The sequence below is a fragment of the Microcaecilia unicolor genome, chromosome 3 (assembly GCF_901765095.1).
Source record: "Microcaecilia unicolor chromosome 3, aMicUni1.1, whole genome shotgun sequence".
NCBI classification, from domain to species: Eukaryota; Metazoa; Chordata; class Amphibia; order Gymnophiona; family Siphonopidae; genus Microcaecilia; species Microcaecilia unicolor.
In genome coordinates, this window is record NC_044033.1 from 529,302,458 (window position 1) to 529,325,593 (window position 23,136).

The 23,136-nt window shown below is 44.5% G+C and overlaps 2 protein-coding genes across 2 annotated transcripts in view; one reads left to right on the top strand and one right to left on the bottom strand.

The window, feature by feature from the left end:
- WASF1 (WASP family member 1) overlaps positions 1–23,136 on the bottom strand; it is a 576,737-nt gene that overhangs the window by 302,857 nt on the left and 250,744 nt on the right. The gene's annotated exons all lie outside the window — the stretch shown is intronic.
- LOC115467331 (pre-mRNA-processing factor 17) overlaps positions 1–23,136 on the top strand; it is a 122,045-nt gene that overhangs the window by 33,586 nt on the left and 65,323 nt on the right. Inside the window, exon 2 of the mRNA XM_030199201.1 lies at positions 22,925–23,011. Coding sequence (XP_030055061.1) covers positions 22,925–23,011 — 87 coding nt within the window. The remainder of the gene's footprint in view (positions 1–22,924; positions 23,012–23,136) is intronic.

Genomic DNA, 23,136 nt, shown 5'->3' on the forward strand with positions numbered 1-23,136 from the left:
ACAGATGGAGGTAACCTGTTGTAAGTAAAGTGTTTGGAAGAACCACCACGTACAGCTCTCATAAAATGTACACCCTTAGCTCAGAGGTGGGCAACCTTTATACACAGAGGGCCGCATGAATATTGGTATTACACCCTAAAGGGCCGCAACAGAGGATGTGGTAATGGTGGTTAGCGTATCTGGGTTTAAAAAAGGTTTGGACAAGTTCCTAGAAGAAAAGTCCATAGTTTGTTATTGAGATGGACCTGGGGAAGCCACTGTTTCGTAGCATGGAATGTTGCTACTAATTGGGTTTCTGCCAGGTACTTGTGACCTGGATTGGTCACTGTTGGCCAATCCAGGTCACTCAACGTGTAATTAAACTCTGGCATTCATTGCTAGAGAATGTGGTAAAGGCAGTTAGCTTAGTGGGGTTTAAAAAAAGGTTCAGATGGCTTCCTAAAGGAAAAGTCCATAGAGCATTATTAAAATGGACTTGGGGAAAATCCACAGGAGGGGTGAGTTACTTTCAGCTGAAAGGAAGCTCAGGAATGAGAGGGCATAAGATGAAGTTAAAAGGGGACAGACAGAAGTAATCTAAGGAAACACTTCTTTACGTAAAGGGTGGTAGATGCGTGGAGATGGTGGATACGAGGACTGTGTGGGATCTCCTAGGGGGAGGAAGCGAGAGTGGGTGATATAGAAGGGCCGTATGGCTTTTTTTTATATTCAGTAAACATATTCAAATATTATGCATTATGGCATAGGATGCTGCTTAGTGTCAATACAATACACATCAAAACATTTTAATAGACAGCATAGGGTGTAAGAGGAGGTAGACCATATGGACAGATAAGATAGAGTTGCAGGAGTTTGATAGAAGTAATGTTGACTAAAGGAAAAGTTTCACATAAAGTCAGAAAAGGAGCAGGGAATGATTGTAGTACGTGCATAATTGCTTAATTTGCCTATTTTATTGGTTTGTTTTTTTGAGGGGGGGGCCTTGTGGGATGTGATGGGAGATGCAAGAGAATTGCTGACGGTATTCAACTTACCAGCTAAGATGTCTTCCCCTCCCCCCCAGAGCTACACAGCATCCTCTCGCGCATCACGTAATGGTGATCTCCAACAGTAGAGTCGCTGAACGTCGCCTGTATTTTGCCATTTGTGGGACACAGACTGTAGGAGTCTGTCCAGCATCGGCCGTAGTTCTCTCATGCTGGATTTGTCTGACTCATAGTGGGGGAGACTCTTAATTGCAGTCAAACTCCTTTATTTTATTTTGTTTACATTTACATTGATTGCTTTATCGTTAATTTTATGTGTTGTTTGATATTTTTCTATGTATGTGTGGTTTAGTTCTTAGGTGGAATAGAAGTGCTAAATAAATGAGAAGCAATCCTTCATTTTTAGAGGAAAGGAGATGGTAGAACCATGCTTAAGCAGTGACTTTTTCTCTCTGTAGGAAATAATCCTCTTCCCTGCAGAGACAGTTCCTAAAATACTACTACTACTACAAATCATTTCTATAGCGCTACCAGTCGTACGTAGGGTTTCACAATTTAACACGAAGAAAAGACAGTCCCTGCTCAAAAGAGTTTACAATCTAAATCAGGACAGACAGACAGGACAAATAAGGGATAGGGTTGGACAGACAGAAGGACACATAGGGAAAAAGGGACTATTGAAGAGAGGAAGACAAGATAAAGGTTACGAGCAGGTGACAAGTTAGGAATTAAAAGCAGCATCAAACAGGTAAGGCCTTTACTACTACTACTTATCATTTCTATAGCGCTACTAGACGTACGCAGCGCTGTACACTTGAACATGAAGAGACAGTCCCTGCTCGACAGAGCTTACAATATAATTAGGCCAGACAAACAGGACAAATAAGGGATAAGAACAAAGAGAAGCAAGATTCCGGAATCCCAAAGTCTACTACTACTAATCATTTCTATAGCGCTACTAGACGTACGCAGTGCTGTGCACTTGAACATGAAGAGACAGTCCCTGCTTTAGCCTGGATTTGAAGGCGGCCAGGGATGGAGCCTTGACGTAATGGCTCAGGGAGTCTATTCCACGCATAATGCAGGAAAAGGTGGTTATTTAGGTCTTTAACTGTTCCATACAGGTTACCCCCCCCCCCCCCCATGCCACCTTTTAGACATTTCACTCAAGCACTTGATGCTTGGTTTCTGTCATTAACCAGCTGCTGTGTTTATCCCCCTCCTTTTTAGGATTTGCTCATCATTATTGTTTCCTCGGAGGACACTCCAAGCATTCAGCATCCTTTCGGAGAAAACCTATTTCAGATGAGTCTGCCTTTGTGCACTTTCATATCATGGTTTCCTCTCCTCCTCTGTTTTTAAACCTTAAGTGCCATGCATTCGACCTGCCTACCTTGCTAGCCTGCTGAAGACAGCCACTTTCCCCGTTTCTTGCTTCCACCTTTGATCTTATCCTTTTTATCTTAATCCGTTTTACTACTGACAGCACCAGCTGTACATGTCATTGTTTATTCTGATCAAGTCTGTATTCCTTCCCTGCCTAGCAGCCCTCTTCATCCAAGTTCACATTTTTTGTTCTGTGATCCAGATTTCCCGGATCGGTTTCCTAATAAAGATCATCAGTGGCAGCTTTTGCTTTAGTCTCGTATCGATACACGTGGCTACTAAGATCTTTTCAAAAATATGGACTAAAAGTTAGAAAGATCATTAAATAATATGCGCTTATCACATGCATAAAATGAGACCTGTGATTCATAACACAGATTGATGCACGATAATCCACAGTGCGTGTTATGTCGGCCATAAATGATTAATGTGGTAAGTGAAGTGTTTAAAGCTTTTTCTTAATCCAATTACAGTTGGAGGATAATGTGAGCGACCTGCAGAGCCTGCTTGGAGTTAACTGTAGGTGGTAGAGCCCTTAGCAGAAAACTTCAATGTGTTATGTTTCCTGTGAATTAGCAGAATTAAACCAAAGCTGACCCTGCAGTTCACTGACTCAGGAGGGCTGTTTGAGGTTTGCCCATGCAGTGTTTACATGAAAAAGGAGCCCTCATTTCAGAGGCGTTAACTGCAATTAAGAACCTCCCCCACCATGAAAGATTCAGACCACTGTCGGTGACAGGATGCTGGGCTAGATGGACCTTTGGTCTTTCCCAGTATGGCACTACTTATGTACCATTTCTCTCCTCTCCACTCCCACAGAGAATAAAACATCCCAGGAATAAATGGGATACAGTGGGCTTTGTGATGCTCAGAACCAAATGCAGGTGCTAGAGGCTCTAGCGCAGGAGATAACGGAGCGCGCCAAAGAATTAGCATGCTAATGCAGTCAAATGGACGTTAATGAGGTCATTTCCTGTTCTCTCCCAGTGCTTGGAGAATGGCACACAAAGCAAAGCTGCCTAACCGCTGAAAAAAACGCCAGCTTGGAGCAGGTGTTAGAATCATGATAAATCCTCTCTTCTTTCTTTAAAATCTGCCGTTTTTTATATAATTGGAAGCAGAAGGGAGCCCATGCAAGCCCCTAAGCTGAGCGCTGGTAGTGAGAGCTGAATATGTGTGAGTCAGCAAATCCAAAAGTGAAGGCACTTATTGGCACCTGTGTCCTGCATTTAAATATGTATTCCAAGTTTTTAAAAAAAGCTTATATTTAAAGGCACAGAAAATGGACGCCAAAGCAGTACCTTTTCCTCTTTTATTTATTTTCCTTACAAAAAGGTTTGTTGCTCTTACAATAGCTCCTTTACCCACTGCTTTTCTACTTCTTCCACATGTTTCCATCTAGAGAATAATTCCTTGAGGTAATCCCCTCCCATCTGAACAAAGTTTATTTTATGTAATTATTTATTGCATTTGTATCCCACATTTTCCCACCTCTTTGCAGACTCAATGTGGCTTACAATACATCATGAATGGTGGAAATATATAAGAGGATATACATTTAGTATTACATAAGGATATTTTTTTTTTGTTACATTTGTACCCTGCGCTTTCCCACTCATGGCAGGCTCAATGCGACTTACATGGGGCAATGGAGGGTTAAGTGACTTGCCCAGAGTCAGAAGGAGCTGCCTGTGCCTGAAGTGGGAATCGAACTCAGTTCCCCAGGACCAAAGTCCACCACCCTAACCACTAGGCCACTCCTCCACTGTTGCTACTATTTCAGATTCTACATGGAATGTTGCTATTCCACTAGAAACATTCCATGTAGAAGTCGGCCCTTGCAGATCACCAATGTGGCCGCGCAGGCTTCTGCTTCTGTGAGTCTGACGTCAGACTCACAGAAACAGAAGCCTGCGCAGCCTTCTACATGGAATGTTGCTAGTGGAACATTCCATGTAGAATCTCCAATGGTAGCAACATTCCATGTAGAATCTCCAATAGTAGCAACAGAACCTCCAATAGTAGCAACATTCCATGTAGAATCTCCAATAGTAGCAACATTCCATGTAGAATCTCCAATAGTATCTATTTTATTTTTGTTACATTTGTACCCTGCGCTTTCCCACTCATGGCAGGCTCAATGCGACTTACATGGGGCAATGGAGGGTTAAGTGACTTGCCCAGAGTCACAAGGAGCTGCCTGTGCCTGAAGTGGGAATCGAACTCAGTTCCTCAGTTCCCCAGGACCAAAGTCCACCACCCTAACCACTAGGCCACTCCTCCACTGTTGCTACTATTTGAGATTCTACATGGAATGTTGCTATTCCACTAGCTACATTCCATGTAGAAGTCGGCCCTTGCAGATCACCAATGTGGCCGCGCAGGCTTCTGCTTCTCTGAGTCTGACGTCCTGCACGACGTCAAACTCACAGAAACAGAAGCCTGCGCAGCCTTCTACATGGAATGTTGCTAGTGGAACATTCCATGTAGAATCTCCAATGGTAGCAACATTCCATGTAGAATCTCCAATGGTAGCAACATTCCATGTAGAATCTCCAATAGTAGCAACAGAACCTCCAATAGTAGCAACATTCCATGTAGAATCTCCAATAGTATCTATTTTATTTTTGTTACATTTGTACCCTGCGCTTTCCCACTCATGGCAGGCTCAATGCGACTTACATGGGGCAATGGAGGGTTAAATGACTTGCCCAGAGTCACAAGGAGCTGCCTGTGCCTGAAGTGGGAATCCAACTCAGTTCCTCAGTTCCCCAGGACCAAAGTCCACCACCCTAACCACTAGGCCACTCCTCCACTGTTGCTACTATTTGAGATTCTACATGTAGAAGTCGGCCCTTGCAGACACCAATGTGGCCGCGCAGGCTTCTGCTTCTGTGAGTCTGACGTCCTGCACGACGTCAGACTCACAGAAACAGAAGCCTGCGCAGCCTTCTACATGGAATGTTGCTAGTGGAACATTCCATGTAGAATCTCCAATGGTAGCAACATTCCATGTAGAATCTCCAATAGTAGCAACAGAACCTCCAATAGTAGCAACATTCCATGTAGAATCTCCAATAGTAGCAACATTCCATGTAGAATCTCCAATAGTATCTATTTTATTTTTGTTACATTTGTACCCCGCGCTTTCCCACTCATGGCAGCTCATGGCAGGCTCAATGCGGCCTACATGAGGCAATGGAGGGTTAAGTGACTTGCCCAGAGTCACAAGGAGCTGCCTGTGCCTGAAGTGGGAATCAAACTCAGTTCCCCAGGACCAAAGTCCACCACCCTAACCACTAGGCCACTCCTCCATTGTTGCTACTATTTCAGATTCTACATGGAATGTTGCTATTCCACTAGAAACATTCCATGTAGAAGTCGGCCCTTGCAGATCACCAATGTGGCCGCGCAGGCTTCTGCTTCTGTGAGTCTGACGTCAGACTCACAGAAACAGAAGCCTGCGCAGCCTTCTACATGGAATGTTGCTAGTGGAACATTCCATGTAGAATCTCCAATGGTAGCAACATTCCATGTAGAATCTCCAATAGTAGCAACAGAACCTCCAATAGTAGCAACATTCCATGTAGAATCTCCAATAGTAGCAACATTCCATGTAGAATCTCCAATAGTATCTATTTTATTTTTGTTACATTTGTACCCCGCGCTTTCCCACTCATGGCAGCTCATGGCAGGCTCAATGCGGCCTACATGAGGCAATGGAGGGTTAAGTGACTTGCCCAGAGTCACAAGGAGCTGCCTGTGCCTGAAGTGGGAATCAAACTCAGTTCCCCAGGACCAAAGTCCACCACCCTAACCACTAGGCCACTCCTCCATTGTTGCTACTATTTCAGATTCTACATGGAATGTTGCTATTCCACTAGAAACATTCCATGTAGAAGTCGGCCCTTGCAGATCACCAATGTGGCCACGCAGGCTTCTGCTTCTGTGAGTCTGACGTCAGACTCACAGAAACAGAAGCCTGCGCAGCCTTCTACATGGAATGTTGCTAGTGGAACATTCCATGTAGAATCTCCAATGGTAGCAACATTCCATGTAGAATCTCCAATAGTAGCAACAGAACCTCCAATAGTAGCAACATTCCATGTAGAATCTCCAATAGTAGCAACATTCCATGTAGAATCTCCAATAGTATCTATTTTATTTTTGTTACATTTGTACCCCGCGCTTTCCCACTCATGGCAGCTCATGGCAGGCTGAATGCGGCCTACATGAGGCAATGGAGGGTTAAGTGACTTGCCCAGAGTCACAAGGAGCTGCCTGTGCCTGAAGTGGGAATCAAACTCAGTTCCCCAGGACCAAAGTCCACCACCCTAACCACTAGGCCACTCCTCCATTGTTGCTACTATTTCAGATTCTACATGGAATGTTGCTATTCCACTAGAAACATTCCATGTAGAAGTCGGCCCTTGCAGATCACCAATGTGGCCGCGCAGGCTTCTGCTTCTGTGAGTCTGACGTCAGACTCACAGAAACAGAAGCCTGCGCAGCCTTCTACATGGAATGCTGCTAGTGGAACATTCCATGTAGAATCTCCAATGGTAGCAACATTCCATGTAGAATCTCCAATGGTAGCAACATTCCATGTAGAATCTCCAATAGTAGCAACAGAACCTCCAATAGTAGCAACATTCCATGTAGAATCTCCAATGGTAGCAACATTCCATGTAGAATCTCCAATAGTAGCAACAGAACCTCCAATAGTAGCAACATTCCATGTAGAATCTCCAATAGTAGCAACATTCCATGTAGAATCTCCAATAGTATCTATTTTATTTTTGTTACATTTGTACCCCGCGCTTTCCCACTCATGGCAGCTCATGGCAGGCTCAATGCGGCCTACATGAGGCAATGGAGGGTTAAGTGACTTGCCCAGAGTCACAAGGAGCTGCCTGTGCCAGAAGTGGGAATCAAACTCAGTTCCCCAGGACCAAAGTCCACCACCCTAACCACTAGGCCACTCCTCCATTGTTGCTACTATTTCAGATTCTACATGGAATGTTGCTATTCCACTAGAAACATTCCATGTAGAAGTCGGCCCTTGCAGATCACCAATGTGGCCGCGCAGGCTTCTGCTTCTGTGAGTCTGACGTCAGACTCACAGAAACAGAAGCCTGCGCAGCCTTCTACATGGAATGTTGCTAGTGGAACATTCCATGTAGAATCTCCAATTGTAGCAACATTCCATGTAGAATCTCCAATAGTAGCAACAGAACCTCCAATAGTAGCAACATTCCATGTAGAATCTCCAATAGTAGCAACATTCCATGTAGAATCTCCAATAGTATCTATTTTATTTTTGTTACATTTGTACCCTGCGCTTTCCCACTCATGGCAGGCTCAATGCGGCTTACATGGGGCAATGGAGGGTTAAGTGACTTGCCCAGAGTCACAAGGAGCTGCCTGTGCCTGAAGTGGGAATCCAACTCAGTTCCTCAGTTCCCAAAGTCCACCACCCTAACCACTAGGCCACTCCTCCACTTCATTGGGTAACATGATAATGATGAAACATGATAGTGGTGTAGCAAGCAAATATTATAAGACAATTCTGGATATATGTGTAGGAGTTCACATTTTGTTGATCTTTGTGGTATGCCTTGTTGAAAAGATGGGTCTTCAGTTGTTTGCGGAAGTTAGTTAATTCATAGATTGTTTTTAGGTTGAGCGGCAGCGTGTTCCAGAATTGTGTGCTCAAGTAGGAAAAGGTTGACGAATGCGTTAGTTTGTATTTTAGACCTTTACAGTTAGGGAAGTGAAGATTGAGGAATGTGCAGGATGATTTCTTTTGCATTCCTGGGTCTAGAACCTTCACTTTTGAATGAACTCTCTCCCACACCTAACTTAATGTTAAACCACACTCAGACACACACTCCCCATTAGAAAGCTCTAAGTCCAGTATAGCTGCATCCCACATGGGTTCCAGTACCAACTGCTGGAATAGTTCCCCCTGTAAAGAATCCAGGTTTTCTTTAACATATAATGCCACTCTCCCTACCCTGTTTTCCTGAACAGATTATAGCCCGGTATAACTATATCCCAGTCTCTGCGATCAACGCTAAATCCATCACAGCCTCAGGATCTAAAACCTTATTTCCCATAGTTTGGGCATTAGTATATACTGCTTTCCAGACGTTGCCTATACATCAGAGATCAGCCTTCGGGTGGGAGGGAGGAAATTAAACACTAAACAGAAGCTTCTCTCAACTGATGACTGAGTAAGAAGCAGTGGTAATGTGATAAAATTTAGTGACGTGCAGAGAATACAGATAGCAGCAGTGATTGGAACAGTCATTTAAGGAGAATATTGCTAATACCTACAAGTGTGAAATATTCAGGCCTTCAAGTTTCTCTTCATATGGCTTCTGATACAAATCCTATACCATTTTTGTCATTCTCCTCTTTACTGTTGTTTTTTTTTTAATGTCCTTAGCAAGATTCAGCCTTCAAAACTGGACACAATGTGCAGTGTCAAAATAATATTTAGGGGAGATTTTTAGTTAGACGCTACTCTAGAGTAATCAAATGTACATAATATGAGGCAATCTTAGACATAATATTTTATTGATAAAGTTATGCATGATATGAAACGATATGATAGCTGCAGATTACTCCAGCGGAGATGCGCTTTCCTTTTAAATAGATGTACAGTTGTTCTTAGTAAGGCACTCACTTTTTGTGCCCAGATCTCCTGTGTAGTCTGTAGTCATTTTTTCTGCTAAATCAAATACATTCCATTTGATCTCTGCTTGATATCTCTTCTCAGCCTTTGTAATTACAGAACTGAGCTAATGCAACTCATTATACCAAGGCATTATAGATGGCATGGATCAGCCATATGGTCTTTATTTGCTTACATTTTTCTATGTTTCTATCTAAGGATTGCAGAGCTCTCAAGACTAGAGCTGATATAGAGTACTGTCATTAAGGTTGTTATTTGGAGTTACGAAATTTGATCACGTTTCCCCTTTCTACCACACAGAGCATTGGCTTCCTTTTGCCTACAGGATCCCCTTCAAGATACTGATCATTACTCACCAAATGTTAGGTTCTAGTCCGCCATCTTTTCTGCATAATCTTCTCATTCCATATCCTCATCAGAGAACGCTTTGGTCAACAAAACACATCTACTTACCAGCAGGTCTGTCTTGATGTTATTAGACATTCTTCTTTCAGTGTGTCATCCCTAGCCCTCTGGAATCACCTTCTCTACATCAGATCCAATCCTATTTTGGATAGGTTTAAAGCTTACTTAAATCTAATTTATTTAGTTTCTTTGATTTATCCTGAGTCTCCATTAACGTGGATTAGGATTTGCAGTATGAACTATTTTTTAATATTGTACCTACTGCTGATCATGCCTTATGATTGTATTTGTACAATCATTAAAAATGTTTAATAATTAAAAAAAAACAACATTTCTCCCAGGCCTTCCCAGAAGGTTAAATAAGATTACCAAATGCATCTAGTCTAGATCTACCCATTGTGATGCCAGGTTCTAGGGAATGAGTCCGGTACCATGTCTCTTTTCTGTTCTGTCCATTCCCCCCCCCCCCCCCCCCCATTTTTTCCCCTCATGCTACTTTACCTGCTCCTCCTGTTCTTCCCTCTTGTGTAGTGTCTTGGATGATATTTATGTACCTCCCCATTTCCCTAATTGTAATCTTTGAACTATGGTAATTTTGACAAATGTGTAAGGAAGCTGACAGATGCTAACTATAGAACTTGCCATAGCAGATAACCTGTCATACAGCCAATTTTCAAGGATTAAGAGACTTTGTTCAGACCCATCCACCTTTGAGAAAAGATCAGTTGAATTGTGTGACTGCTTCCAGGCGAGGGTCAAAAATTTACATCAGGCATGGATGCTGTTCAAAAACACCATCCTGGAAGCCCAGGTCAAATATATTCCACGTATTAAAAAAGAAGGACGGAAGACCAAACGACAGCTGGCATGGTTAAAAAGTGAGGTAAAGGAAGCTATTAGAGCTGACGACACCCAGCTTTCTCTCTCCACACCAGACATCACTGCGGAAACCCAGGCCAAAGTATCGGCCTGCTTACCCACATTGCTGCCTGGATGTCCAACCACCACCTGAAACTGAACATGGCCAAGACCGAACTTCTTGTCTTCCCACCCAAACCCACTTCTCCTCTACCTCCACTCTCTATCTCGGTTGATAACACCCTCATCGTCCCCATCTCATCTGCCCGCAACCTCGGTGTCATCTTCGACTCCTCCCTCTCCTTCTCTGCGCATATCCAGCAGATAGCCAAGACCTGTCGCTTCTTCCTCTATAACATTAGCAAAATTCGCCCTTTCCTCTCTGAGCACACGACTCGAACTCTCATCCACTCTCTCATTACCTCTCGCCTTGACTACTGGAAGTAACCTGTTCCGAGGCAGAGAGGGCAGTGCACCAGCGCGGAGCCGACACCCCCCCAGCGGCGTGCACCCGGGGCGGACCACCCTCCCTCCTTCCTATGCCACTGCGGCTTCCTAAAGAAATAGTCCATAGACCATTATTGAATGGACTTGGGTAAAATCCACTATTTCTGGGATAAGCAGTATAGAATGTTTTGTGCTTTTTTGGGATCTTGCCAGGTATTTCTGACCTGGATTGGCCACTGTTGGAAACAAGATGCTGGACTTGATGGACCTTTGGTCTTTCCCAGTATGGCAATACTTATGTACTTATAACACATTGCGTCAACGGATGTTACAAAAAAAAGCTATGGATAGACAAGATACTATTCAACCAGGCACCATAAGACAGAGAGAGAAACATTGTACATTGCCCTTTACCCACTTATCCAAATACATTATCAAGACCTTGAGATCCCACTGGCATGTGATCCAACATTTGCACCATTTCAGCAACATATTTATAAATGACCTAGAGATGGGAGTAACTAGTGAGGTAATTAAATTCGCAGATGACACAAAATTATTCAGGGTCGTCAAGTCGCAGGAGGAGTGTGAAAGATTACAGGAGGACCTTGCGAGATTGGGGGATTGGGCGTGCAAGTGGCAGATGAAGTTTAATGTTGACAAGTGCAAAGTGATGCATGTGGGTAAGAGGAACCCGAATTACAGCTATGTCATGCAAGGTTCCGCCTTAAGAGTTACGGACCTAGAAAGGGATCTGGGAGTAATCGTTGATAAGATGTTAAACTTCTGCTCAGTGTGCTGCGGCGGCTAAGAAAGCGCACAGAATGTTGAGTATTATTAGGAAAGGGATGGAAAACAAACACAAGGATGTTATAATGCTGTTGTATCGCTCCATAGTTCGACCGCACCTCGAATATTGTGTCCAATTCTGGTCGCCGCATCTCAAAAAGATATAAAGGAATTAGAAAAGGTGCAGAGAAGGGTGACAAAAATGATAAAGGGAATGGAACGACTTCCCTATGAGGAAAGGCTGAGAAGGTTAGGGTTCTTCCGCTTGGAGAAAAGGCAGCTGAGGGGTGATATGATAGAAGTCTACAAGATAATGAGCGGATTAGAGCAGACAGATGTGAAGCATTTGTTTACACTTTCAAACAACAATAGAACCAGGGGACACAAGATGAAGCTAGAATATGGTAGATTTAAAACAAACAGGAGAAAGTTTTTCTTTACTCAGCGTGTAGTTGGACTCTGGAACTCGTTGCCGGAGAATGTAGTGACAGCAGCTGGCCTTACAGAATTTAAAGGGGGTTTGGACAGATTCCTGAGGGAAAAGTCCATTGAACATTATTAATTTTTTTTTTTTGGGGGGGGGGGGGGGGTTGCTGGGTTTTTGAAGCTGCTGTCGGAGACAGGATGCTGGGCTTGGTGGACCCTTGGTCTTCCCCAGTATGGTGGTGCTTATGTACTTAAAGGCTGATTGTCACTCACAAGACAGGTTGTAACCTGAGGGACCTCATAGTACCACCCTCACTCTAGAAGGTGGGATATAACAAAATTACCAGATGGACACTATGAATATAGTACCTTCTCAGTTTGTTGAGTTAACCTACAATGCAAGGAGTTTTATTTTGTTTTTACAATAAAAGTTTCTATTCATATTCACTAACTGTGTCTGCTTCTATGTACTCTGTCTAGAATTCTAATTTCTGCAACAATGCAACAGACTAGTCCTCAGTAAGCCAAATTGCTAATGATTTAAAAATTCCCCATGACCTACCTAAATGTTTTTGAAAAGATAAAGACATTAAGGCTAAAATGGAGTAGGAGATCTGGAATTATTTTAAAGAAAATACTGTTAAGGAATGTGTATGACCAACACTTGGGCATGCTGGGAAAGTGGTATTCTGAGGTATTGCATAAGATGCTCCTGCTCTTAAGGTAGGGGATTTTTAAAAAAGAGGGAGAATAGATTTACAGTGGTGGAAATAAGTATTTGATCCCTTGCTGATTTTGTAAGTTTGCCCACTGACAAAGACATGAGCAGCCCATAATTGAAGGGTAGGTTATTGGTAACAGTGAGAGATAGCACATCACAAATTAAATCCGGAAAATCACATTGTGGAAAGTATATGAATTTATTTGCATTCTGCAGAGGGAAATAAGTATTTAATCCCTCTGGCAAACAAGACCTAATACTTGGTGGCAAAACCCTTGTTGGCAAGCACAGCGGTCAGACGTCTTCTGTAGTTGATGATGAGGTTTGCACACATGTCAGGAGGAATTTTGGTCCACTCCTCTTTGCAGATCATCTCTAAATCATTAAGAGTTCTGGGCTGTCGCTTGGCAACTCGCAGCTTCAGCTCCCTCCATAAGTTTTCAATGGGATTAAGGTCTGGTGACTGGCTAGGCCACTCCATGACCCTAATGTGCTTCTTCCTGAGCCACTCCTTTGTTGCCTTGGCTGTATGTTTTGGGTCATTGTCGTGCTGGAAGACCCAGCCACGACCCATTTTTAAGGCCCTGGCGGAGGGAAGGAGGTTGTCACTCAGAATTGTACGGTACATGGCCCCATCCATTCTCCCATTGATGCGGTGAAGTAGTCCTGTGCCCTTAGCAGAGAAACACCCCCAAAACATAACATTTCCACCTCCATGCTTGACAGTGGGGACGGTGTTCTTTGGGTCATAGGCAGCATTTCTCTTCCTCCAAACACGGCGAGTTGAGTTCATGCCAAAGAGCTCAATTTTTGTCTCATCTGACCACAGCACCTTCTCCCAATCACTCTCGGCATCATCCAGGTGTTCACTGGCAAACTTCAGACGGGCCGTCACATGTGCCTTCCGGAGCAGGGGGACCTTGCGGGCACTGCAGGATTGCAATCCGTTATGTCGTAATGTGTTACCAATGGTTTTCGTGGTGACAGTGGTCCCAGCTGCCTTGAGATCATTGACAAGTTCCCCCCTTGTAGTTGTAGGCTGATTTCTAACCTTCCTCATGATCAAGGATACCCCACGAGGTGAGATTTTGCGTGGAGCCCCAGATCTTTGTCGATTGACAGTCATTTTGTACTTCTTCCATTTTCTTACTATGGCACCAACAGTTGTCTCCTTCTCGCCCAGCGTCTTACTGATGGTTTTGTAGCCCATTCCAGCCTTGTGCAGGTGTATGATCTTGTCCCTGACATCCTTAGACAGCTCCTTGCTCTTGGCCATTTTGTAGAGGTTAGAGTCTGACTGATTCACTGAGTCTGTGGACAGGTGTCTTTCATACAGGTGACCATTGCCGACAGCTGTCTGTCATGCAGGTAACGAGTTGATTTGGAGCATCTACCTGGTCTGTAGGGGCCAGATCTCTTACTGGTTGGTGGGGGATCAAATACTTATTTCCCTCTGCAGAATGCAAATAAATTCATATACTTTCCACAATGTGATTTTCCGGATTTAATTTGTGATGTGCTATCTCTCACTGTTACCAATAACCTACCCTTCAATTATGGGCTGCTCATGTCTTTGTCAGTGGGCAAACTTACAAAATCAGCAAGGGATCAAATACTTATTTCCACCACTGTACAGGATGAACGTCTCTGTTTTTAAGCTAAGAAAGTAGTTAAGTCCAAATATCCATCTTAACAGAATTTGCTTTAGAGCTTCTGATTTTGAGGTTTAACTGGAACATTCTCAAAATTATACCTCCCTGCTTTAATCTGCCATCGTCATGTAGCTACTGCAGTCACAGATGACATCAACATGGGACCTCCTATGAGACAGCAAAAGGGCTGTGAAGGAAGGAGGCGTCTTTGGACACATGGGTCTTGGAAAGTGGTTGTGACTGTGGCGGGGACACAGGTACCTGGTCAAAATAGCCTCCGACATAACAGCCACTGTCAAACGGCCTGCCCACAATATAGCCCTTGACAAATAGCCCCCTGACAAAAGGGCCCGATCAGCTGCCCAGAATATGGCACTGCATTTTATTTCCTAATAATCTTACCTTTCCAAACAGGGTAAGGCTGGTAAGACTTTGAAAATGATGACAATGGGTTTGTTTGTTTTTTTTAATTAGCATGTCGATGGAAGAATGGTTTTCCTTAAACAGCAGAACAGATCATGAATACCAGTTGGTAGCTATAGATTTTATTTATATATGCTTTATACAATGCAATGCTGGTAGGAGCCTTTATCAGTGAAGATTTCACTTGTAGTTTATCATGTGATGTGATGAGATGTGATGTGATTTTTTTCTAGGGAGCTATTTTGTCAAGTTATTTTGTGGGGGAGGCCATTTTGGTAAGGGCTATTTTGTTACAAGGCTGTTTTGTTGGGGCTATTATGTCAAGGTGCTGGGGACAGAATGACTACACCATCTTCAGCCAAAGCAGATGCAACAGCTATGGATCTGGCTTGTTTCTGTTTGTTTGTTTTTTTTTGTTTTTTTACTGCTCCACCTCTGTAGCACTTCTTGCTCAGCCTTATGATGGGGGTAGAAAGGGTGAGTTTGCAGGCATCAGGGAGCAAGGAGTATATGCTGGGTTCAGGCATGGATGGAGGAAAAGTACATTACAGAACAAAGAGGAGGAGGGTATGATTGCTGGGGATGATGAGGGCAATAGAATCGGTGTATGTACATGCGTGTGTGTATATGTAAAATGTTTTATAAATAGAATGTTCTAAAAGTTAAAACCTGGAATCCCCCCTAGGTTGAGCAATGTAGAGTCAGTCTTGAACTCTGTGGATCAGTTGGCTAGGATGGGCAAATGGAAAGGCAGGGTTTGCAAGTGTCTGTTGGCAGTCCTGACCTAGTCATCAATTAAGTGGTTTGCAGTTACTGCTGATTATTTTTGGGGGTTGGGGCTCGAAGGGAGAGAGGCTACGCCAGCATTATTCAACACCACACTGAGCCACGAACAACATAAGAATCCTTTGAGACCTGATATTGGGTTAGGTCGGAAGGACTGCGAGGAGCTTGGATGTGTGAGGCGCTGGTGCAGCCAGGGTTTCTTCAACACTGAGTATGCTGTTCTCTTAAGGGCCACTAATTCGAGGGGTTTTGGAGAATAAGCGATAGGGAATTGACCTGTAATGTAAGAAAGTACATACCAAATGGTGGCAGATTATCTTGTAGTCAGCCTGGGGTTCAACTGTTAATCCACTGACGCATGAAGTTACCTTGGGAGTAGTTTGGGAAATGATTGGGGAACTTGAACACTGTATTCCAAGAACTGGATAAAATGGTGGAAGGTTTAGTTTGCAGGCCCAGGTTAAGCAGCATGAGGAGCTTTTGGGTCTTCAACATGAGAAGATTGACAAAGTATAAAAGAAGTTGGAGGAAATTCAAGTATATCAGTTGTAATTGATTCAAGATAAGACTGTGGTACATCAGAATTTAAAACTGGTTGAGAACTTTGTCATTTGAATTTAAGGGCACCCTGACAAATTAGCCTTGTAACAAAATGGCCCCTGTAACAAGAGAGCCCATAGCCCTTCACAAATATAAGAATTATAGTAAAAACTCTGTCTCCTTCCCTTTGGGGGTCCAGCATCTCTTCTCACCCTCTATCCCCCATTCCGTAATCTGAGCGCTGTCTTCCTTCAACTCCCTCTCCAGTGCAGCATCTTTCTCTCCCCACCCCCATGTTCTCTCATCTTTGTCCTATACCCCCTTTCCGGCATTCTGGCATCTGTCTTCCTTCCCTTCCAATGGTCTGGAAATGCATCTTTTACCCATCCTTCTCACCCACCTCCCAACATAGTCCAGCATGTCTTCCTCTTAACTCGAGCCTGTCGGGTTCTCGAGGCAGAACCAGAATTCGTGAGCCCTTGGGCCACTGCCGAGGAGCGGCAGAAGCAGACAAGACCACCCTGGAACTGGATACAAGGAAGAGCAGGACTGGAACTCTGGACTGGAGTAGAACTGAGGCAGGCAACTAGAACAGGCAGAACAGGAACAGCTTCACCTGCGCTTGACCACCGTTCCTCAGGAGTTGAGCTCCCAAGTGCGGGTGGCCGGCAGGACTTGCAGGTTAGGGCAGGAACTGAAGACCCAGAGGACCCACCCTGGGTCTAGGATACACGAGGGAGGCTTGGCACAGAATTAGACTAGGACTGAAAGCTGCTATGCAGCCACTAGCAAGAAACACAAGTCAGACTAAGCAGACAGGGCATACACGAAGGCTAGCCGGAAACGGGCTTGGATATACAGACAAGCTTGGTAGAAACGGGGTTCAGGATATACGGGGTTCGGGATAGACATGCAAGCTTGGCAGAGGCGGGGTTCAGGATATACACCCTAGCTAGGCAGAAACAGGATTCAGGAAATACACACTAGCTAGGCAGAAGCAGGATTCAGGATATACACTCAAGATAAACACACTAGCTAGGCAGCAACAGGTTCAGGGCAACACATAGCTGGGCAGCAGACAGGAGAATAAACCAGGATATTAGCAGAGTCTTAGGGCAGGCTGCAAACAGAGAGAATAAACCAGGAACTAGCAGAGTCTTTGGGCAGGCTGCAAACAGAGAGAATAAACCAGGAACTAGCAGGGTCTTGGGGCAGGCTGCAGACAGAGAGAATAAACCAGGAACTAGCAGAGGACTCAGGCACACGGTTTTAGGAACAGAACAGGTAAAATACTAAGGGTCGGGCCCTTTTGTTGAGGTCTCATTGGTCAGGGGCCAAATTGTAGACAGTCCCTTTTGTCGGGGGCTTTTTTTGTCTGTCTTTTTTTAGCCTTTTTGTTGGGGCTATTTTGACCAGGTATCAAATTTAAGATTTATCATCTTTCCTTAGTCATCTGTGGTATAAGCTATAAACAGGATTAAGAAGTATTTTTTGGAAGTCCTTAAGGTTGACTCCCTTTATGAACAGGTCTTTTTATGTTCATTCTGCTGAGAGCTTAGAGGTGGAAGTGAAGCTTTAGACATGATTTTTCTATAGAAATCTCCATCTACTATCACAACTATAGCAACTTTGATTGTGACTTTGCCCTTGAACTGGATAAGAAATTGGGTTCAATTATTGTGTGATCTCCACTCTCCCTTTCATCTCTAAAGTCACTGAAAAATTGTTGATAGCCGATTTAGCTCTTACCTAAATACCATTAATGGCAAATGGGTTTCCGTGCACATTACAGTACTAAAACTACTTGCACTTTCTGATTTCATCCACTTGAATTTTGATAGAGGTCATGATGTTCCCCTCCTTTCACTTGATTTGTCTGCCACTCTATTCTCCTTCACCATCTTGCAGATCATCACATATCTGGAGCAGTTTTTGACTGGTTTACAGATAAAGCATTCAGGATACACTGATAGGGTACTGTTTCTGCTCCCTTTCCTTAGGGATCCATCCTAGGCCTTATCTTATTTAACGTTTAGTTTCTCCTTTTAGCATTACTGATTTGATGTCCAGCGTACAGCGTTGCGTACGTTTAGTAGCGTTATAGAAATAAGTAGTAGTAGTAGTAAGAACTACACTTGAGATACCAAGAGAAGAGAGGTGGGAGAGTAACAAGGAGTGATTGACAAGGTCAAAAGCTGCACTGAGATTAAGTGAGATAGCCAAAACAATTTTATGCCGATCCAAGGTAGCTATGGATTTCACTAAGTAATGTTGACATGTTGGTTTCTGAAGCCTGATTACCTAGGGTGTAAAGTAAAGATCTTATCTGTGTAGGAAGTGAGCTGATGAAACACAACCTTTTCCAGGACTTTGGACATGAAAGATACATTTGAAACTGGGTGGTAATAGTAAATAGTAACATAGTAGATGACGGCAGAAAAAGACCTGCACGGTCCATCCAGTCTGCCCAAGAAGATAAATTCATATGTGCTACTTTTTTATTTGTACTGTCCTCTTCAGGGCACAGACCGTATAAGTCTGGCCAGCCCTATCCCCGCCTCCCAACCACCAACCCTTCCCAACCACCAGCTCTGGCACAGACCCTATAAGTCTGCCCAGCACTATCCCCGCCACCCAACCACCAGCCCTGCCTCCCACCACTGGCTCTGGCACAGACCCTATAAGTCTGCCCAGCTCTATCCCCGCCTCCCGACCACCAGCCCCAGCATAGACCGTATAAGTCTGCCCAGCACTAGCCCCGCCTCCCAACCACCAGCCCCGGCACAGACCGTATAAGTCTGCCCAGCACTAGCCCTGCCTCCCAACCACCAACCCCGGTACAGACCATATAAGTCTGCCCAGCACTAGTCCCGCCTCCCAACCACCAGCCCCGGTACAGACCGTATAAGTCTGCCCAGCACTAGCCCCGCCTCCCAACCACCAGCTCTGCCACCCATTCTAGGCTAAGCTCCGGAGGATCCCTTCCTTCTGCACAGGATTCCTTTATGTTTATCCCAGTAGGGGCAGGATTTGGCTTTTTCAAAACTGGGCAGGAAACTTGCCAGAGGATAGATTGAGATTAATGATAGGGAGAAAGACCTAAAGTAGGCATTTTTTTACCATGATGGTGAGATAGGGTCTTGAGCACAAAAGGTTAATCTCATTGAAGAAAGAGTTTTTTATTCAGTGAAAATAGGATTTGAGTGTGGAAAGATGACCAAGTAGCAGAACCAGCACAAGACAATGGAAGGGAGGATATTACATCAGGAGAAGTTGAAGGTAGTGAAAGGAAGGAATTTGGAAGAATGAAGAAGGTGGAGCAGGTCCTTGAGGCCAAGAAAATGTGTCAACACACAGAAATTTGCCATCATTTTGGTTGCCACAAACTTTCCAAGCACATCTGGATAGGTTGCCTATATGCAAAACATCTTATGAACTGCAGAGGAAGCTCTCTTTGGCACAATCCAAATACAGCGGGTATTAGCAGTAAATCTGAGAGGGTAAAATCATACTTCACATACCCTAGCTTGAGGTTCATGACAATTGTCGTGGAATACGCAAAGCAAATCCATTTAGAGACATTGCACCCCCTTCCCCTCCCCCCCCCCCCCCCCCCCCCCACACTACCAGGATCTGGTGCTAGAGTTAAGATATTGAAATATACTGTGAGCATGTTCACAAGTTCAGCAGTTTTGGCACGAAGTATTAAATGTATAACTTATTGCATCTCTCTCTGACTCTCAAATACCCCAGGTTCCCAAGCTTAGCTGTTCTTCTTTTGAAACCCTAACTAAAAAGAAATGTATGAAAATCATATTAGCATAGAAGACTAATCTTGAGAGACTGGTAGGTAACAGAAACAGATCTCTCTAGTGCGTGATATAATCTGATCTCATCTACAATATCTTATTGCCACAGGAAAGATGTGAGAACATAGACTAACTTGAAGTGCCCTGTGGTATAAATAGTGCTGGGCAGACTTATACGGTCTGTGCCTGAGCCGGTGGTTGGGAGGCGGGGCTGGTGGTTGGGAGGCGGGATAGTGCTGGGCAGACTTATACGGTCTATGCCCTGAAAAAGACAGGTACAAATCAAGGTAAGGTATACACAAAAAGTAGCACATATGAGTTTATCTTGTTGGGCAGACTGGATGGACCATGCAGGGCTTTTTCTGCCATCATCTACTATGTTACTATGTATGTAAATGCATAATGAATCTGGTTTTGGAGGGTTATATCACGCACTAGAGAGATCTGCTTCTGTTACCTACCAGTCTCTCAAGATTAGGCGTCCTATGCTAGTTACATAGTAGATGACGGCAGAAAAAGACCTGCACGGTCCATCCAGTCTGCCCAACAAGATAACTCATATTTGCTACTTTTTGTGTATACCCTACTTTGATTTGTACCTGTGCTCTTCAGGGCACAGACCATATAAGTCTGCCCAGCACCATCCCCGCCTCCCAACTACCAGCCCCGCCTCCCAACCACCGGCTCTGGCACAGACCGTATAAGTCTGCCCAGCACCATCCCCGCCTCCCAACTACCGGCCCCGCCTCCCAACCACCGGCTCTGGCACAGACCGTATAAGTCTGCCCAGCACTATCCCCGCCTCCCAACCACCAGCCCTGCCTCCCAACCACCGGCTCTGGCACAGACCGTACAAGTCTGCCCAGCATTATCCCCGCCTCCCAACCACCAGTCCCGCTTCCCACTACCGGCTCTGGCACAGACCGTATAAGTCTGCCCAGCACTATCCCGCCTCCCAACCACCAGCCCCGCCTCCCGATCTTGACTAAGCTCCTGAGGATCCATTCCTTCGGCACAGGATTCCTTTATGCTTATCCCACGCATGTTTGAATTCTGTTACCGTTTTCATTTCCACCACCTCCCGTGGGAGGGCATTCCAAGCATCCACTACTCTCTCTGTGAAAAAATACTTCCTGACATTTTTCTTGAGTCTGCCCCCCTTCAATCTCATATCATGCCTTCTAATTCTACCGCCTTCCCATCTCCAGAAAAGGTTCGTTTGCGGATTAATACCTTTCAAATATTTGAACGTCTGTATCATATCACCCCTGTTTCTCCTTTCCTCCAGGGTATACATGTTCAGGTCCGCAAGTCTCTCCTCATACGTCTTGTAACGCAAATCCCATACCATTCTCGTAGCTTTTCTTTGCACCGTTGTGGGGGTGTGATTATAAGAGGACAAGTTACAAAGGAGAAACAGAGTTTAATTGCATAGGTAAATGTTATATTAAATGAAAACAGATTTTCTGTAGAAGTCCATCTAGAAAATAGCTTGGCTATTGTGTTTCTCAATAAAACACTTTAAATGGGAAGGAGTTCTGGTGATCCACTGTGTACCTCTGGTTTCTTACTGACTGTGGTAGCTGATATATTTCCTGCCAGGACTGCAGTGTAGGTGGTATAAGAGAGTGGCATTGAAGAAAGAGTTTCAGAACGTAATACTTGTGCCACAGAACAGCTTTGTAAGGTGGTGGTTTACAAAATCCCTGATTTAAAGGAACGCCTGTTTTTCTGAGCTGATAGTGGGCTGCTGGGTTACAGCTTCTGACTATTTACGTTTCTAGTTTACCACCTCAGTATCAGGCTCTGTTTGGTCACTAAATCCATTTCTTTCCTGTAGAAAAGGCTGTATTTGATGACTACAGGCAAACTGACCCCGTTGGTTCCTTTGTGGCATGCAGTTTGTTTTTTTGTGCATTCATCAGCTTGGATCCTCAGGACATTAGCCTAGAATGGGTGGCAGAGCTGGTGGTTGGGAGGCGGGGTTGGTGGTTGGGAGGCGGGGATAGTGCTGGGCAGACTTATACGGTCTGTGCCAGAGCCGGTGGTGGGTGGCAGGGATAGTGCTGGGCAGACTTATACGGTCTGTGCCAGAGCCGGTGGTGGGTGGCAGGGATAGTGCTGGGCAGACTTATACGGTCTGTGCCAGAGCTGGTGGTGGGAGGCGGGACTGGTAGTTGGGAGGCGAGGATAGTGCTGGGCAGACTTATATAGTCTGTGCCAGAGCTGGTGGTGGGAGGCGGGGTTGGTGGTTGGGAGGCAGGGATAGTGCTGGGCAGACTTATACGGTCTGTGCACCGAAGAGGACAGTACAAATAAAAAAGTAGCACATATGAATTTATCTTCTTGGGCAGACTGGATGGACCGTGCAGGTCTTTTTCTGCCGTCATCTACTATGTTACTATGTTTTTCTTATAGTAATAAACATAATTTTTATTTACCATTTTGACCTATAGCTCAAAAGTATTTTCAATTAAAAATTAAAAAAGTGATGAAGCTTAATTTCTGCTGCTTGGACTGATGGGTCAATGTTCAGCCTGGGTGGTTAGATTTTTTTTTTTTTTTTTTTTTTGTTTTAATGCTGCCTGCCTTGGGTGAATTACACCCAGATTTCCAGTGCCAGCAACTCCCAGAGTTATCCAGGTACTGCCTGGTATTTATTGCCAGTGGGTGGATAGCTCACCAGGCAAGTTAGGACCACTTTCACATTTCAAAAAGGACAGAGGGGAATAACCTGCACAGAGCAGGAATTACAAGCCCTAACCACCTTTACTGGTGATGGGCCACTTTGGTCTTTCTCTGCCGTCATTTACTATGCAAGGTAAATGAATGCAGCTGTGGTGCCTGTGGCTTGGGATGTCATGGTCAGAATGGGCTTGTAGCCAGCTTTCTCGGCTGGTACCAGTGCTGGTCGGTGCCTCTGAGGGTGAAGTTCAGTTGTATCTCATTTAGAAAGGCAGAGTGCTCTGTTCACATCACTTCTCTTTGCATTTCAGGAAGATGTGGAGACGGGGACTCACCTGGACCCATCGCTGAAGGAGGTGAATTACAATCCCACCTACGACACCATGTTTGCACCAGAGGTAAGAAAGCAACAAGCCCATGCCGCACGTGTGTCCTGCCCAAACTTGCTTTCACAGGTTTCGTTTTCCCTTTGGGGTAAAAGTACGTCTTGTATCCAAGAAATGTACAGTTCAACACTGCACAA